General features: G+C 44.2%; 2 protein-coding genes across 5 annotated transcripts; both read right to left on the reverse strand.

The window, feature by feature from the left end:
* Positions 1-66: 66 nt before the first annotated feature.
* Positions 67-9,824, reverse strand: LOC121329008 (interferon-related developmental regulator 2-like). Of its 4 annotated transcripts, XM_041274180.1 has the most exons (14): positions 9,290-9,822; positions 8,744-8,831; positions 7,328-8,433; positions 6,221-6,337; positions 5,809-5,893; positions 4,914-5,038; positions 3,998-4,155; positions 3,672-3,725; positions 3,220-3,398; positions 2,639-2,747; positions 2,123-2,257; positions 1,468-1,596; positions 1,124-1,219; positions 67-757 (listed from the first exon to the last, which is right to left on the reverse strand). In XM_041274180.1, exons 5-14 carry the CDS (start codon positions 5,853-5,855, stop codon positions 677-679), a joined length of 1,113 nt encoding a protein of 370 aa, XP_041130114.1. In that variant the 5' UTR covers positions 5,856-5,893; positions 6,221-6,337; positions 7,328-8,433; positions 8,744-8,831; positions 9,290-9,822; the 3' UTR covers positions 67-676. The 4 variants fall into 4 exon arrangements, with proteins under 4 accessions (XP_041130114.1, XP_041130113.1, XP_041130112.1 ...); XM_041274179.1 differs by lacking the exon at positions 8,744-8,831 and having other exon boundaries at positions 8,377-8,433; positions 9,290-9,824; XM_041274178.1 differs by lacking the exon at positions 8,744-8,831 and having other exon boundaries at positions 8,371-8,433; positions 9,290-9,824.
* Positions 9,825-10,405: 581 nt separating this feature from the next.
* On the reverse strand, positions 10,406-16,635 carry LOC121329250 (aminomethyltransferase, mitochondrial-like). The gene is made up of 9 exons (XM_041274745.1): positions 16,439-16,635; positions 14,755-14,922; positions 14,235-14,315; positions 13,721-13,852; positions 13,172-13,250; positions 12,928-13,073; positions 12,276-12,456; positions 11,663-11,818; positions 10,406-11,553 (listed from the first exon to the last, which is right to left on the reverse strand). The coding sequence occupies exons 1-9, from the start codon at positions 16,547-16,549 to the stop codon at positions 11,375-11,377; spliced, it is 1,233 nt and encodes a 410-aa protein (XP_041130679.1). The 5' UTR covers positions 16,550-16,635; the 3' UTR covers positions 10,406-11,374.
* Positions 16,636-16,766: the final 131 nt, after the last annotated feature.

Here is a 16,766-nt window from a genome sequence, read left to right on the forward strand (position 1 = left end):
ACTTCCTAGAAAAAGTTTAAAAAAAAAAAGAATTACGTTATATAAAAAAAGAACCCAGGCCATTTTTATATTATATTTTATTAACAAACCCTATTTTTAGATTCATAGTCCATTCAATTTCATATAAATTCAATACTTGATGCATAAAATAACTATTAAAGACTTCCAAATGGACACCTTTTGTCATTAGGCCCAACCCACATGTAAAACTCACCTACGTTTTATATTTTGAGGTAACGAGAATTTGTTTATCCTAGTGTACCTTATTTGTTATATATACACAAAATACATAGAAAACTACAAAAGGCTTCATTTTGATTACCCATGTCCCTGCAAAAAAACAATGATGTTCGTTTACAACTTACTGCAATCCTTCAGTCACTTTGTTTTTACATTTTAAAAAGGGATTACTCTTTTCCAAGCTCAATAAATAAGAAACTAAAATATCCCATCAGTCAGATTCAATTGTTTCATGTAAAGTTAATATAAACATTATATTAATCCATATATATTGCTGGTTGTTTATTATGCTTGACCAACTTAAAATTTAAAAAGAACATTGACATCTGCAGTGTTCCACATGGCAGCAGCAGCGTTCTTCAAGTGTGAGAGGGAAGGAGACACCGTGTGTGCAGTGTCTGCTAGTCTGCAATCAGCAGTTCAAATCAATTCTCTGTTATAGTACGTCGGCTCGCTTATCCCTCACTTTATTCCTTATTTTTGTCCTGGCTTTAAACGCTGCAGAGTTGTACAGATGCTGCAAGGGAAGAGAAAAAAAAAAAAAAAGTAAAATTAAAACAAACATGCAATTAATTGTGACTTCTGCAGATGAGTCACTTTGTCTAAACATGTGTTCTGACCTTTACAATTTAGGTAGACAATCCTTGCAGGCATTATGAAAAAATGCGTATTATTTTTATTTTTATTGCAATTGGTGAAATACTATAACCAATATGCAAAAGGAGTTCCTGGATTGTTCAAGCAATAGTGCTGGTGACTTGATCAGGAAAAAACTGCAGAGGTGCCATGTGCAACTGATTTCAAAATACAAAATACAAACAAACAGCTTTCATCTAGCAACGAGGTTTCGAATAGGGTCATCAGGCTCTGACAGCCCTCTCACCTTCTCAAAGCGGGAGACCTTGCTGGCTCGAATGGAAACACGGTCCAGCATCAGAGGGGGTCCCAGCTCAAAGATGTCTCTCAACAGCTGGTTCAGCTGCAGCAAAGACACAACAGTGACCATGCATTACACACCATCAGTATGAAAACCCTACCTCATGGGGACCACAGACAGGACTGGCATTTTTCAAGACCTTGCTCTCATGGTTTTATCACACCCCAATGTTGCTGAATGACCGAAAGTGTACTTTCTTTATTTTGGACAGTGATGCTGTCGTAAGAGCACAGGGAACATGTGACGGTGCTCCTCCCACCCCGCCACACACTTTCAATGCCCGTTCTGACCTGTAGGTGGTGTAGGACTCCAGACCCCAGAACCTCTTTAAAAGCATCATAAATTCTCCTGCGGACCCAGCAATCTATATAGATGCTCTCCACACTGAACCGGATCCTCTCTTCGGTAAAATCTTCACTCTGCAGGCAAACAGAAACATGCTTACAGACTTCAAGTAAGCTTCTAAATACACACACTTCTGTTTTTCAAGTCACACACATGCTCGCAAAGGTTCTACTGAACAAAACAATGATTTATTACTTAACTTATTTTTATAACTTTGGCTCAGGATATAACCCGTGAGACACACCACCTCATTTACAAGGGGGGCAGCACCTCAGTGCAGTGCAGCACCTCTCTGTATATAAGCTGAATGTATTTGTGCTGCAATGCCTCTCTCACCTCAATGGAGTGCAGCACCTCTCTGTATATAGACTGAATGTATTTGTGCTGCAATGCCTCTCTCACCTCAATGGAGTGCAGCACCTCTCTGTATATAAGCTGAATGTAGCTGTGCTGCAATGCCTCTCTCACCTCGATGGAGTGCAGCACCTCTCTGTATATAAGCTGAATGTAGCTGTGCTGCAATGCCTCTCTCACCTCAATGCAGTGCAGCACCTCTCTGTATATAAGCTTAATGTAGCTGTGCTGCAATGCCTCTCTCACCTCGATGGAGTGCAGCACCTCTCTGAAGACAGAGCGCTGTTTCCGTCGGTCAGTCTTGGCACGATACTTGTTGCTGTCCGTCGCCAGTCCCTTCAGTTGCTCACACAGGTCCTCCGTGTCTTCATACACAAACTCCTGGATTGATAAAACAGACAAGGTTCAGGAGAAGCGTTAGGATTTACAAAGAGAAAACCTAAAAGCATGTTTTAACCCTTTCCGTCCGAAATTATTTTTGTTGAGCTGAAGAATGAGAAATTAAGTTTGGACTCCCTTTACTGAGTATACATGAGAACAGGACAAGAAAATATGTTTACGTATATCTTTGGTAAATGGGACTAATGTCCCATCAGAACTCTAAATAGCGCCAAGATAACAAAGGGTTAAACTGTGAACTATTAACCCCTCTAGTCCAGATGGATTTCAAATGAATTATACAGGGGTTAGACACTGTGCAAGCCCTCTGCTCACAGTGGCATCAATGGGTGTTTCTTGAAGGCTCAGTATATTAAAACTCACCCGGTCAGATTCTCGGGCCAGTTCGATGAGCAAGGCGATGGTCTCCCCCACCGCTATGCGGAAGTGGACATCATTGCTGGACAGACAGGCCTGCAGTCTGGGCAGGTGCCTGGAGAGAAGGGAGAGGAGAGACATTGAAATCACTCAAATACAGTACAGCACTCAAGAGAAATGGCACAGACCAGGCTTCAGGGTTAAACTGCAAAACCACTTGGAATTTAAAACAGATTGTGTTTTAAAAGCCATAAGAAATACATCTGATCCTACAGTCACATTACAGCCACTTTTGATGTATGCACCCAATTCTGGGGAGTAAACTATAATGTCAGATTATGCCACCGTCACATCAGGGATGGAAATAAGACTCCCATTGCACAGCAGTTTGATCCACTCTTGGTTTTATTATGAGTTTAATAAGATGCACCTGAGCTTGTTACCTTCCGCACTGGAGCTAATCAAGCCTGTAGTAAAAACGGCTGAAACTGCTGTGCAATAAGAGTCTTACTTCTATCCCTAGGCCAACAATGTGCAACATTCTGGTTGTGTAGAAGGAAAAGGACAGGACAGGACAGCACGCTTACTCTTCCAGGAGCTTGTCAACCCTGGAGGCAGGGCAGATAGTGATGAGCAGAGACCAGGACTGCAGGGCGGTGCAGTGAAGGGCCTGGATGCCGGGCTTGTGGGTGGGGAGGGTGCCGTCCCGCTTGGGGTAGGATTCGGTGAAGATGCTCTCTAAGTGGGACAAGGACTTGCACAGGTCCTGAGGGAGAGGAGAGGAGAGAGGGTAGTGGTGATGAGAGACACTCATGCAAACCATACAAATTCTGACCCACCACCACAGTATTGTCAAAATGTACAAAATATTAAGATACACATTTCAAACACAAGTGTGGTTTCCTCCATTTGGGTCTCACAATTTACAGAGAAAGGTGCAATCTTAAGTAAGTTAGCAGCAGCATTGTCCGACTTTAGGAATGACCTGGATCGAAGGTGTACTTTAAGGCTGAGCTGTCTGCAGGATAGATAGCCTTACCTCCACATTATCAGCAGCAGCAACGTAGCAGCACATTCCCAGAGCACTGGCACACTACAGAGAGAGAGAGAGAGAGAGAGAGAGAGAGCGAGAAGCAAAAGGGTTAGACTCACAGGAGGATATAGGGGACGGCACTACAGGCTATCACCCTAGGAGCAAAAGGAAACTGGTCTTTGCTCAATCCTGAAGGCATTTTTACAGAATAAAAAATTGAAGAGAATTAATATCTTTAAATGCAAAAAAAAAAAGCACTTTGTCATCATCTCATACGATCTATGCATGGTGGACGGACGGGGTCAGAGGTCAGAGGCCAGAGGCGTACTCACGCTTTGGCGGGCGGCCGGGTTGGCACCGGGGTCGCTGAGGATGGTGCTCAGAATCGGCTGCAGGACTTTGAAAATCTCCTCTCCCTCCGACACCCCGCCCAGCTGGATACACAGGAGAGCGGAGACCTGGGCTGCAGCAGCTTGCTCCTCCACCCCCCCTGAAACAACATGAGAGAGAGACAGGCTCAACGGCAGCACACACATACATATACACACACACACACACACACACAGACAGAGACAGACAGGCAAACTACCAGCTACTCCAATCTCAATTAACCTGCATTCACTCCCTGGAATACAATTAAACTACCTCAATATAATACACAGAACACACACACAGAGCAGACTGCTACCCAAGGAAGAGCATGCATGCTTCTCCAAAACCAACACGCTTACACACAACTGCCAACTCATGACACACACACACACACACATTATAACTGGTAAGCCAAAAACACAAATCACAGATACAGGATTGCTAGATTTGTATTCAGTACATTTTAATTAAGGTACATTACTATACAAGCAAATAGCAAGTCAGCGGGCTTGGGCTCTGGCAGCTGATGCGCCAGGAATTTACTTTCTGGGGATCTCAGATCGGTTAATCATGGCGAAAGAAACTAATTGCAAACCATTTTTTTAGCAGGTTAGTTACCTAAAAGATAATACATATTATATATGTACTCTTGTAATGCTATGTGGGCATATAATGTATAGCAGGGATAGGAGGGAAGAAGACTCCTATTGCATAGCAGCTTCACCCATATGAGCATGAATTAGCCACAGTGTATAGGTAGGCTCAGATGTGTCTTGCTAAACTCATAGTAAAACCAGGAGTGGCTCAAACGGCTATACAATGGGAGTCTTATTCCAATCCCTGCATACTGGACTGCAGTTCACAGCTCGTGCTCACCTTTGCGCAGACACCTCTCCAGACAGTCAGTCAGGGTGAGCCTGCGCTCCACAAGGAAGTCACACAGCGTCTTGGAGGAGAATGCCAGCTTCAGACTCTCCAGACCATTCAGGCGGGATTTCACACTGAAACACAGGGATGAGAAGCCAGCCGGAGGCTCACACACTTTTCTGATACAGTTTCGCAGATTTCAAGGTTTACCAATATAAAAAAAGAGAGACTTGCGTTCTTAATAAGACTCAGCATTTCTTAGCAGTAAGGAGTTTCTAAAGGTAGCACTTTAAGCATTTCTTAATTTAGCACAATTGCATTAGTGTTTGTTGCTTATGGATGATAAGGTTTACAAATTTTTCCTGGTTAAATAATTACATTTGAATGAACTGATCTCTGCACGCATGCGGTAAAGATTAGCCATTAAAGGAACAGCATAAGACTTGGCCTGGACTCATCTTAACCACAATCTAAATATATATTTCACACAAGCAGTGCAGATTTATTTTAAACCTGTAGCCCACACCAAACAGGGCAGCTGTCCAAGTGCGCTTCAAGACAAACCCATCAAGCACTAAAAAAAATATCTGAAACAACATTATTTGGGGGTCATGTTAAACCCAAGATCTTCTCTAGCATAGTGCCCTAAACACCAGGCCACTGCTGGGTCCTACTTACACAGCTAGTTCAGCACAACAGGACAAATTCACAATGTCTGCAGCCCCACAGCATCACCGTTAGGAGGTACTTTGTTACAATATTGCTGTGTCTGTAATCCAGCTCTTTTGTGTCTTCAAAAAGAAGTGCTGCTTTGTGCACTTACCTCTATAGCAATGTGAAAACCACTGCAGCAGTTTTTACAGGGCTTTCAATAAACCAGCGAGGACCATTCAGCGTCCCCTACCTCTTATCCATTAAATTATCGATGCACTGCTTCAGCTTGTCTTCCATCTCCACCGCGGCTGTCTGCTCATCCCCGGGCTCGGTGCCTGCAACGCAAACCAGAGGGCTCAGCTTTAAACTGCAAATCACAGCCAAGGGTTCATCGTTTAGTGTTTTACTGTCAGAAATATGCAGTATATATTGGAGTTAGTCTTCGTGTTTACACAGGAGTAGTGTAGTGAGCCAGTTTTATATTTTATTACAAACCCCATACATTGAAGTGGAAGCGTGTTTAATAATAAAGTTGCATAGTGTGGTACGAATGGTATCGCTACACTAGTGTACCGCTACAGCCCTAATTACTTCTAAACGAATATCGAAACTTTTAACTTCACACGTGAACCAGGACAGTGGAGAAGCTGAGGTATCCTCACCAGTTCCCTCTTCATTGACTGAGGTCGTGTCACTGGCACTGCTGCAGTGACTCAGCACTTCACTGGCGACATCATCATCGCTCGCCGCAGACTCAGCCTTTGCACCGTTCCAACCTCCTGAGAGCGAGCGAGAGAGAGAGAGAGAGAACTGGCTGTTTAGTTTAGTTTCAGCTTAATTACACTTTGTACACTTGTGCCAGGCCGCAGCAAAGACCGCAAAAATAATAATAATAATAAATAAACAACTGTAAATTTAGCTGCTGTGAATGTATTCCACAGTAGGTTAACAGGGTAACTGGGTGCCACAAACTGCACACAAGCTTTAGTTTAGAATTGTCTTTGACAAGAAACAAATTTCCCTATTGAAATCTGAACTCGGACAAACATTTAAATATTCAAACAAATGTTGCTTTCAAAGTGTTGGGTGTCAAAGTGGCCATGTTAACATTCGTTCAGACAGCAGAATTTATAAATGAACCAAAACGACACTGTGCAAATGACACCAACGCCCGCATTGGCTCAGCTGCTTGCAGATGTCAGCAGAGTTCATCACAGACGCTGCTCCATATACTGCAGTCTATTCTGTACCACTGCCTGACTCAGCTAACCACAGGGTCACCAGCCCTCCTCCAGCCTGAACTGAAGCACCAGAGGAAACGGGGGCTCTTACTACACATGTATTACATTTCACTGCAGGGAAGTCTACAGACCTACAGGGTGTTAAATGACTGGGTAACAAAGTACAGAGCTGCATTTCAAAATTCTAACGATGACATCAGAAACACTGCTAAACACCACCACCACCACAGTATGAAAATCCACATAATGTACAGAAAGACTCGTGTAGCAATTTCAAAAAAATGACACATGAGCATGTGCACCAATGGAATGTGGCTACAGCAAACAACGGGAGACCAGCAGGCAGGGGTTTTGATGGAAAACTACTGTGGGGAAAAATAGGTAGGGAGAGGGAGCATGGGGTTACTATCTCATATACATTCTGTTAGCCATCTATTTCAGCAGAGACAAAATGCATGGATGCTGTAAACAGGCGGCATGCTTGAAAGGGTTACTTTGACTAGGATTATCATCAAACACTCCACCCACCTCCCAGGGCAGCTGAAGCAGAGTCCCAGAGTTCAGAAAACAATCCCTACCGCTTCCCGTGTTCCCACGGCTGGCTGGAAGTATTCTTCTAAGAATTCCAGGACCGTGCTGTTCTGTAAACACGCTTCACCTCGCCACCCAATCACTGGCGTGGACCCATCTGAACCCACGCAACACTGGCAACAACAGAGCCAGAAAACAAGCCAGACTGCAGGCCTTCCAGCAAGCAGCACAGCCGCTGTCCTCTGGGCGACCCCGTCACCGGGGGAGAGTTCAAACTGTGGGTGCAAAACCAGCAGCTCTGGAGAGCACCCTCACAAGCAAACGTGAACGCATAGAAACTCGCTTTAACTTGAGAAGCTGACCCTGCGACCTGCTTCAGAAGATACCGGTGCACTGCAATACTCGCACTCAACACCTCAGCTGGGCAATGTTTTACTGTGAAATACATTAAAACAGACAAACAAAACAAGGTAACAAACCGACATATATACATGCAGAACGTTTAAAAGATAAAACCAATAAAAGTTAACAAGAGAACATGTCAGCGTCTTCAATACTCCTTTAATGCTTGAGGTTGCATGGATAAGGGATGGAAATAAAAACTCCTATTGCACAGCTGTTTCACCCATCCCAGGTTTTACTACAAGCCTGATTAGCTCCAGCTTATAGGTAACACCCTGAGGTGTGTCTTATTACTCACAGTAAAACCAGGAATGGATCAAACTGCTATGCAATGGGAGTCTCATTTCCATCACTAACGGATATGAAAATGGATGAAGCCGAGACACAAGCAGGGTGGTAAGGTTTTTGGCTGGGTCGTGCAGATTGGTAAGTAACAAGTGTGGCGGTATTAATAGAGGACAGCGAGATTCTCGCTGCGTGGTAGTCTGAGCCATTCCAGGTTTTAAAGATAAGGCCAGCCCGTGCATTCCACAGCATAATGGAGATCCCTGGAACGACTCACACTGCTATCATGGTATGGGCAAAGGGATGCATCTTTAGCAGTGCAGCGACGGGGCGCACAGACAGGTCTACTCTACCTTTACCAGACTGAGGTGCCTTGGCAGACAGATGGAACTGGAGCAGCTCCTGTCTCTGAGATCCTGGGGTAGCAGGGGAGACAAGGAAGGAAAACATCATTAGGATTTATTTTATATCTCAAAAGCGTTTGTGTTAACTTGCAAACGTTCTGACAATATACTGTAGAATATATAACTAACAAAAGCAACGCCATTCTAGACCATTGTCGGTCACATGCACACCTAACAAAGCATGCAGGTGGTTCACCTCCCTTCACAAAGCATGCAGGTGGCTCGGGTTATATGGCACACCGACCTCAACACCACAAAGCACGGTTTTGAACCGGGCTACCATACATACTCAGCATACAGTTCTCGTTAAAACTCTTATTACACTGTCGTGGAGTGGGGACTTCCAAAACTCGTTTCACAGCACACGTGACATCTGCTTTCATATACTAGCAGCTTGCTGTTACAGGTATCTGTTGAAATATACACACATAAATACGCGGAATTACAAACAGTCTCCTATTAACTAAAACTACTAACTATTGCCATAAAAACGGCATTATTAATCAACGCCGTGTACTCACGCAACCACGATAACAAGCACGAGTATACAGATATATTTTTTGTATGATGTTATCTTTATTCACAACTACTTCACGTATGTTAAGCAATTATAAACTAACTATTACAAAACAAAATCAAGGCTTAATTCCTAGATCCGTGAAAATAATAATAATAATAATAATGTTACCAGCCAGTGTGCAGCTTCACAGTACATATTGTTCGCCCGCAGAATGACAGTGTACAGTATTTCGTGTGTGTGTGTGTAGAATAAAGAGCGTACTGTAAACATGTATAAAGTATTGCATTTGAAAGCAAATATATAACATTTTTCTCGCTCTCTCTCTCAGTCTCATATCTACCAGCTTACCTTGGTTATTTCCTCCACGTCTCCCTTTCTTGGATCTCTGCATGTCGCCGGATCCTGACCTTATCTTCTCGGCAGAGAATAAGCGATTGAGAGTTCAGGCTCTCCCGGCTGACGAACAGCACACACCGGGGCTGCTCTACCGGTGATCGGCGCTCCGGCTCTGGCAGACTCTCAGGCCGGCCGCACACACTTTCGTGAATCCTCGACGTTTAACCGATACGTCCCAGATCCTTTTATGAAGGAATACTTACATCCACGCGTGTTTACCACTACCAGAGCGCACCTCGAGTCTGCATCTGATGTACCGGTTCTGTTTATTTTCACTCGGCTGTTTTGTCCGTCTCATAACTTCAGCAGGTGACCGGGTTGCTGCTTTGTGTAGTGTTTCGGTTCGGATTATCTGTGATTATCACCAGGTAGTATACACCGAATCCTTGGCTGCGAAAGGGAAGCTGTTTGTAAGAGTTGGCGGTTTGGGCACGTTGCTGTAAAACTCCACCACCTTCTTCTCCTTCGTTACTACTAAACCGCGGGTACTTGTGGGAACTGTAGTGTTTGTCAAGCGAAACCCACGGTTGGAACGTGAGCCTCAAAACTACAACTACGGACATGGCAGGGAAGATGTCAGCAGTCAAGGGCACCGGACGGACGCTCGAAACTGTGCTTTCATTGCTAAGTGTATGTGTGACAACAGTAAGTGCAAACAAGGTCAACACCAACGTAGCGCACAACGATTACAGCATACAGTGCCGTATATTAAACATCATATTAGTATACAGCTTTTAACCCCAATCACCAAATAACGCCTCGTTATTTTCTTTCTTTCTTCAAACGATTAAGGAATATCACTCACAATAAACGTGCACATTTCTTGCAGAATGCTGCCAAATTCCAGATTTGCCCTAAATTCTGTTGTGGTTGGGTGGAGCTGAGCTTGAACAACCATCTGATCTGCTTTAAATGTGTTTGTTTTGATACTTTTTTTTATATTGATAGTAGATGTAATTAAATACATACCAATCGGTGCTCAAAAACGGGTTTAGATGAGGGAGGGTATGGAATTCTACAATGATCTGGTTCATAAACACCAAGAATACAAATACTGATTATATTATATATATTTACAAATCGAATTCTTTATTGTTATTTTTGTCAAAAAAGGCAAACTATTAGAAGCACAAGTGGAGGGGCTAAACTGTGCAAAGTGTTAACAGTCATTATTAGCTTTAAATACAATCACAACAGCGGTAAAACAGGATCAATCACATCACCCTGCAATTAAAATCCACAGGGTGTGGCATAACTTGTGCGTGCATGCTGACACCCATTATCAAAATACAAAGGACAACATTTAACAGGTACCTATAAGCCTTAAAATCGGTGAAGAGTCACCTGAGAGTGTGAGACCGCAGTACTGGGACTGAACCAGCTCTCCCAGTCCGCTCCACTCCAAGTGCATGGCTTAAACTGTGCTCCTGACTGGATGTCATCTCTGGGTCATGAAATAAAATATTGCAGTGACACTGCACTTCTCAAACTGCACAGCTGCTTTCCTAACTGGTTTGGCACACTGAAGAGAAATTGAATACCTTCTGACAGCCACCGTGCTGGACATGACCACACCAAGATAAAGGTATTGGCATTACTCTTTTGAGTGTACAGTTTTTTCAGCTCAATACGATACACTGTAATTCACAGTGAGGCTTGACCATACTCCCTCAGCGCTGACATATTCATTACATTTACTGGCTTTAGAAATAAAGGCGTTCTGCGTATCACATTGGCTAGAGCAGCTAAATGTTTTAAATGTGTGTTCTCTGTATTCCACAGCCAGACAAGCACAAGCTACAATTCAACATTAAGCATGCACACCCAGCAGCAGAAAAGACAGGGCGACATCTTACAAAATTATTTCTGTATTATAAAGCACAATTAGATTAGAAATTCCACAAAATAATCCTCATGCATTTAGTTAGTATTATAAACTCTCAATTCTAATATCCTTGTACATTCTACAGAGAAACACTGCACCCCAGAGCCGAGTGTAAATTACACACAATTCCCAGTCTGTCCTGCTGTCCAGTCCTATTTCCCGCTGTAGTATCGGGTCGGGAAGAATGGCATTTTGCTGACGACCGCGTCAACGACCTTCTTCCTGACCTCCACCTTGATGGACGTTCCCAACTTGCTGAACTCCGCCTCCACGTATCCCATGGCAACATTCTGTTTGAGGCAGGGGGAGGGGCAACCACTGGTGACCTCACCTAAGCCGAGAGAAAGACACAGGCAAGGTAATCCACAAGAGTTATGGAAATGATGAACCTTTCAGCCCCAGTTTGTATCGTATAAGGTAGTAGTGGGGGCTTTACTCACCGATTACCCTGCCCTCGGGGCTCAGTATTGGGGTGTGCTGCCGGACCGGGGGCCCTGTGGACACCAGCCCCACACGCTTCCTCCTCGTCTTCTCTTTGATCTGTGAAACAACGACGGAGGCCCCGGGGAAATCCAGCGCTTTCCTCCGCCGCTTACCTGCCAATGAGAAAGCAGGCTCCCTCGAGCAGCTTGCAACACCCAAGCCGCGTTCTCAGGGATCACAAAACAGAACAACCCCCAGCATGCAGCATTCTATTAGTCTCCTACTCACTTCAACAACACTTACTCAGAAATATTGAGAAAGAGCTACAACACATGATGTTGTTTCGAACAAACCACCATTTTGCAGACAGGGTTTTGGCTGCAGAAGCTGCTGCTGTTGTCTGTGGGCTCCAAACAACCCTCTGCCAAAGTACGATCTGCAGCAAGCAGCAGGCACTCAGCTCCATGTTCAGCCCCCAGTACTCTTGTTACTGTAGAGCGCCCCTCTCTGATGACTAATTCAACTGTTCGTTAGAAAGGGAAACTGGCTGGGGAAAGATCACATCCTTACTGAGCTGCAGCAGTTAGACACACTGAATTTCGGGTGAAAAAGGTGACAAACTAAATGTACCTATCGTCCAGACCAGGCTGGCCTCCACAGGGGTGGTGCTCTCGTCAATGTCGTTGCCGTAGAGACAGAGCCCCGCCTCCAGTCGCAAGCTGTCCCTGGCCCCCAGACCAGACATCTTGACCGCACTGTCCTTCAGGAGGGTCTCAGTCAGCTGGACTGCGTGCTGAGAAGGGACCGAGATCTGCAGCCAGAGAGAGAGAGAGAGAGAGCTGGATCAGGATCAGGAGACATGACAATAGGATATGCAGATAAACACACAAGACTGTGCCAGGTCACTCTACGAGAAACTAACACTGTATAGTAAAGCATTGCCAAGCACACCCATGTTAGTTTGTAATTGAGGTGAACGGTTTGTCAGTTTAGGGGTTAAAAACCCTACCCTAACAGCCAGAGTTAAAGAGTTTATAAACTAAAAGTAGACAATCGTCCAGCTTCATTCTGTCACAAAGTCTCGTACTTCCACAAACATGAATTTTACACAATATTAAACCACAATAATCAGTAACCTTGTTATGGATGGTCTGTTTCTTCACCCTCATTTGCTTATTTTTACTAAAACTGACTCATGCAGGTCTGACTTTCATGATTTGTATGCAGAATGTGGGCATGCATTACGAATCAACGTTGTGAGGCTTTTGCACCCCAGACCAACCTCCACCCCGTCCTCTCCAGTGTATCCGCAGCGGGTCACTCTACATTCCGCGATTCCAAAAACCGTTGCCATGGTGCTCGTCATGAAGGTCAGTTTGCGGAGGTCGTCCGACACACCTGCCTGAAGGACCCTTGCCATTTCCGGGCCTAGAGACCCAGATAGGTTCAAATTCAAGTAGTCAGGGACAAGTAGCAAATTACTATAATTATTATTATTTTTGTTTTTACAAAAACAAATCGTTTACCTTGCAAAGCAATCAGGGAATAGTCTAGAAACTCCAGTTCTGCATCATGCCCGGCAGCTTTGAACTCTTTTAGTTTAGCCTATAAAAATAAAATGTTTATTTTCAATGTCTCCAAAAAATCACTCACTCTACTATCAAATTCTTTAAATAAAGACGAAATGGACCTCGGTAAAGAGAATAAAGCTCTCTATTTCACAAAGTTCTCAAGAGTTCTTTAAAGCATATTTTTTTCAAAATCTGCTCTTCTAAATAACTTTTGATGTCCTTGAAACTGCTCTTGAATGCTGCTCAGATCAAAGTATCACTGAAAGAAAAAAAAACATTCTTCAAGTCCATGAAACACAAGGCAACAGTTTACTTGTTTTTCATACTTTAATTCAGATATTTCGAATGCAACAGCTTATACGTTGCAGCTTCGTCACGATTCGGAACCCGCTCCGACAGTCCAGCTGTAATGAGGTCATGCCAAGCCTGCAGCACAGCTACTGGGAAGCAGCTGCTGATACTGAGGAGCAGCCTTGCTGAGAGGACATGATGGTCACTGGTTACCTGCATGTGGGCGGAGTCTTTGTCTGCGCAGCCTGCGTTGGATACAATGTACAGGTAACCCAAGCTGGTCTTCGTGACGATCAGGTCGTCCATGATCCCGCCCTTCTCGTTGGTGAACAGCGAGAGGGTGCCCTAGACAGTCAGCACAGCACACACTGACTCAGGTCTCTGGTTTACAATGTCACTTACATACAAGGACTAGTTTAGATTCTATAAAATTGCCTCTACAGAACTAGGGGTGTGTGTTGCCCATTTTACTCCACTCCTTCAGAACCAGATTACGGTCCCATACTCAAACCACTGAAACGCTTCAATAAGTAATCTGCCCCATCTGTTGCACTGATAATGCAAATACTATCTATATACAAGCAACAAAGAGTTAATGACCTTTGCTCTGCCTTTAACTGCATAAAAGGTGTTACCAGTGAAGCATCAGTCTTGGCAGTCACACTACAGAAACTCTGTGTGCCACGTCAGCAGAATCGGGCACCATCCACAAAGCCTGCGCACGTACCTGGTTATCCTTCAGCTCTGCAACGTCTCCCACTATCAGGCTCTCAATGAACTTCACCCGGTCCTTCCCATGAACTTTACTCTGGAACAGAGCAGGGACATTCACAATGGAGATGTGAGACCGTGTCGGATACCATGTTGTATGGCAGTGTCACCCATTTAATGCTCAGACGCAGTGTACAGGTAACAAGCTCAGGTGTGTCTTACTAAACTCCTAGTAACAAGCTCAGGTGTGTCTTATTAAACTCCTAGAATCAAACTGCTATGGATTGGGAGTCTTACTGTCCTCCCTGGTAGGTTCTGGTTTCTTGATAGGTTTTTTTTTCTTGATAGTTTTTTTTTTTAACCAGGAGTTTAACCCGCCAACACAAGGCCTTGTTTACAAGGGGGTCCTGGAAAAATCCTGCTACTAGTTTTATACTGCTAGCATAGTTTTACTCCTGGTTCCAGTTGTGAGTTCTGTCAAGGAGAAACCCCCAAAGCCAGGCCTGTACCATGTAGATGTTCTAATTGAGTTGTACCTGCAGCATGTGAGAGACGTCGAAGATGGAGCAGTGCTGCCGTGTGTGCAGGTGGGAGGCGATGTGGCTGTCCTTGTACTGCACAGGCATGCTCCAGCCAGCAAACTCCACCATCTTCCCTCCATGAGCACGATGGAACTCATACAGAGCAGTCTTCTTGAGAGCGCCCTGGGGTAGAGACAGACAGACAGAGACTGACACAGAGAGAGCACGTGCTAGAGGACGGCAAGCCTGCTACACTACAGTAGGGGGGACACAATCATAAAGGGGGGGAGGGGGGGGGGGCGTTCAGAACCAAGCAGCTTTGCAAAAAGTCCATCACACTAACTAAGGCTGCATTTTGTTCAGTTCTCACGGATTCCCAATTTCTCTGAAATGTATAAAAAAAAAAAAACAGTAGAGAAAAATAATCAGTTCTTAATGTGACAACGCTATTTCTTTCTGCTTTAATTAAATATCTATCTATTGACTGTGATGTGCTGTTATAAAATAATACAGTCTAGCATATAAGTAAGTTTCGGTGACATGTCTTACACAAATAAAAGTATGTATGATTGTTTTTCTAGTCCGCGGTGGTGAAACTGCGACAGTTGTAAGGTAGTTTTCTTAAAGACTCATCAGATCGACTCTGAATGCCTAGGAAAGCAAGTTTCCAGTCCCTGTGTCTGAGCCCCTAGTTTCAAAACTCTGAACAGCTGACAGTGCCCTTCATCCCAAACAGCCCTCTGCCAAGGAACAATCTGCAGCACAGCCAGCCAGCACCGCCAATGGAAACTGCCAGCTGCTATTATCAGTTAATGCTGGGTCCAGGGGTCAATCACACCTTGCGAAATAATCTTGAACCGGGAGGGTGAATTGAACCTCAATAAATAAGCCACCAAGACATGAGTCCTGGGACTTGAACTGAACTTCAATAAATAAGCCACATGGGTCTGGTGGGGCTTGCTTCTGCTATCTGGGACTAGAAGGTGCAGCAGCTTGGGCTGTGTGACATCATCACTCTTCCCATTGGCCCCTGTACCTTTGTGTAGTTCAGCTTTTCATGTACAATACTTTGCATCACCTCTGAAGGGTCAACACTACTAAGCACCACACAGCTCCACGTTCAGCCCCCAGTACTCTGTTACTGTACAGCATACCTCTCTGGTGACTAATTCAACTGCCTCACAGCAAAGCGTTGTATGACGTGCAGTTCATAAGGGAGTAGACAAATACACACAAAGACTATGGGTTTATTATATTCATTTACAACTTGTTTCGGGGAATGGGGGTGTAATATTAAATAGCTGCACTGTAGGGTCACAAAAACTCGTATTTCATCAAAACATGTTTTGCAAAAAAAGTGCATCCAACAAGAGCAGGCTGAAGTGTTTGCTCTCGGGGCATTCTGGACATCTGTGACTGTGATATTTCATCATGAAGAAGCGAATCACTGTCCCGTCCACTGCGTACATCAAATCAGCCGAAGAAACGCAAATGCAATATACATACACTGCAGCTCTTGCAGTTTAATCGCTTCAAAGTATTTTTTCTTTACGTTGTCTTATGTTATGCACAACTATGTATCGCTATTATTAAACGTGACGCTTTTGCAGTAATTCTTAGTTTTATGATAAATGCAATAATTGAATGAAGCATGTTCTTCATATTTTAATCACCACGTCCTTAGAGATTGTTTCCTAACCTCTGCAGTGGAAGAATGACGCTCTTGCCTAACTCCCGGTACCGCGGCCCGCAGGACTTCCTTTTGGATCCCGGTCCCGAACCGGCTACCAGCTACGACCCGAAGCAACATCTTAACTTCGTGCAAACTTGACTGTACTCCTAATGTTTTTCTGTATACTCCTGAACTCCGGACTCGACACTCTGCCTCCCCTTCTAAGAGGCAGAGACGACAATTAACCGGTGCATTTTAGGAGCTGTAGTTTTAAACACGCTTCTATAAAATCATTTTTCATGGCAAGTAACAGATAATGGACTACATCTCCCAGACTGCTCGACAAGTATGGCGG

Source organism: Polyodon spathula, chromosome 16 (assembly GCF_017654505.1).
Source record: "Polyodon spathula isolate WHYD16114869_AA chromosome 16, ASM1765450v1, whole genome shotgun sequence".
Taxonomy (NCBI): Eukaryota; Metazoa; Chordata; class Actinopteri; order Acipenseriformes; family Polyodontidae; genus Polyodon; species Polyodon spathula.

Bases quoted from the DNA above. Each gene is read 5' to 3' on its own strand.
- LOC121329008 (XM_041274178.1), bottom strand. From the start codon at position 9,332: ATGCAGAGATCCAAGAAAGGGAGACGTGGAGGAAATAACCAAG. The intron at 3,399-3,671 runs GTAAGGCTATCT...CCTCTCCCTCAG, and splicing joins CTGCTGCTGATAATGTGGAG to GACCTGTGCAAGTCCTTGTC. The intron at 758-1,123 runs GTGAGAGGGCTG...CTTCCCTTGCAG, and splicing joins AGGTCTCCCGCTTTGAGAAG to CATCTGTACAACTCTGCAGC.
- LOC121329250 (XM_041274745.1), bottom strand. From the start codon at position 16,549: ATGTTGCTTCGGGTCGTAGCTGGTAGCCGGTTCGGGACCGGGATCCAA. The intron at 11,819-12,275 runs GTACATTTAGTT...TCTCATTGGCAG, and splicing joins CAGCCTGGTCTGGACGATAG to GTAAGCGGCGGAGGAAAGCG. The intron at 11,554-11,662 runs GTGAGTAAAGCC...CTCTCGGCTTAG, and splicing joins CCCCGAGGGCAGGGTAATCG to GTGAGGTCACCAGTGGTTGC.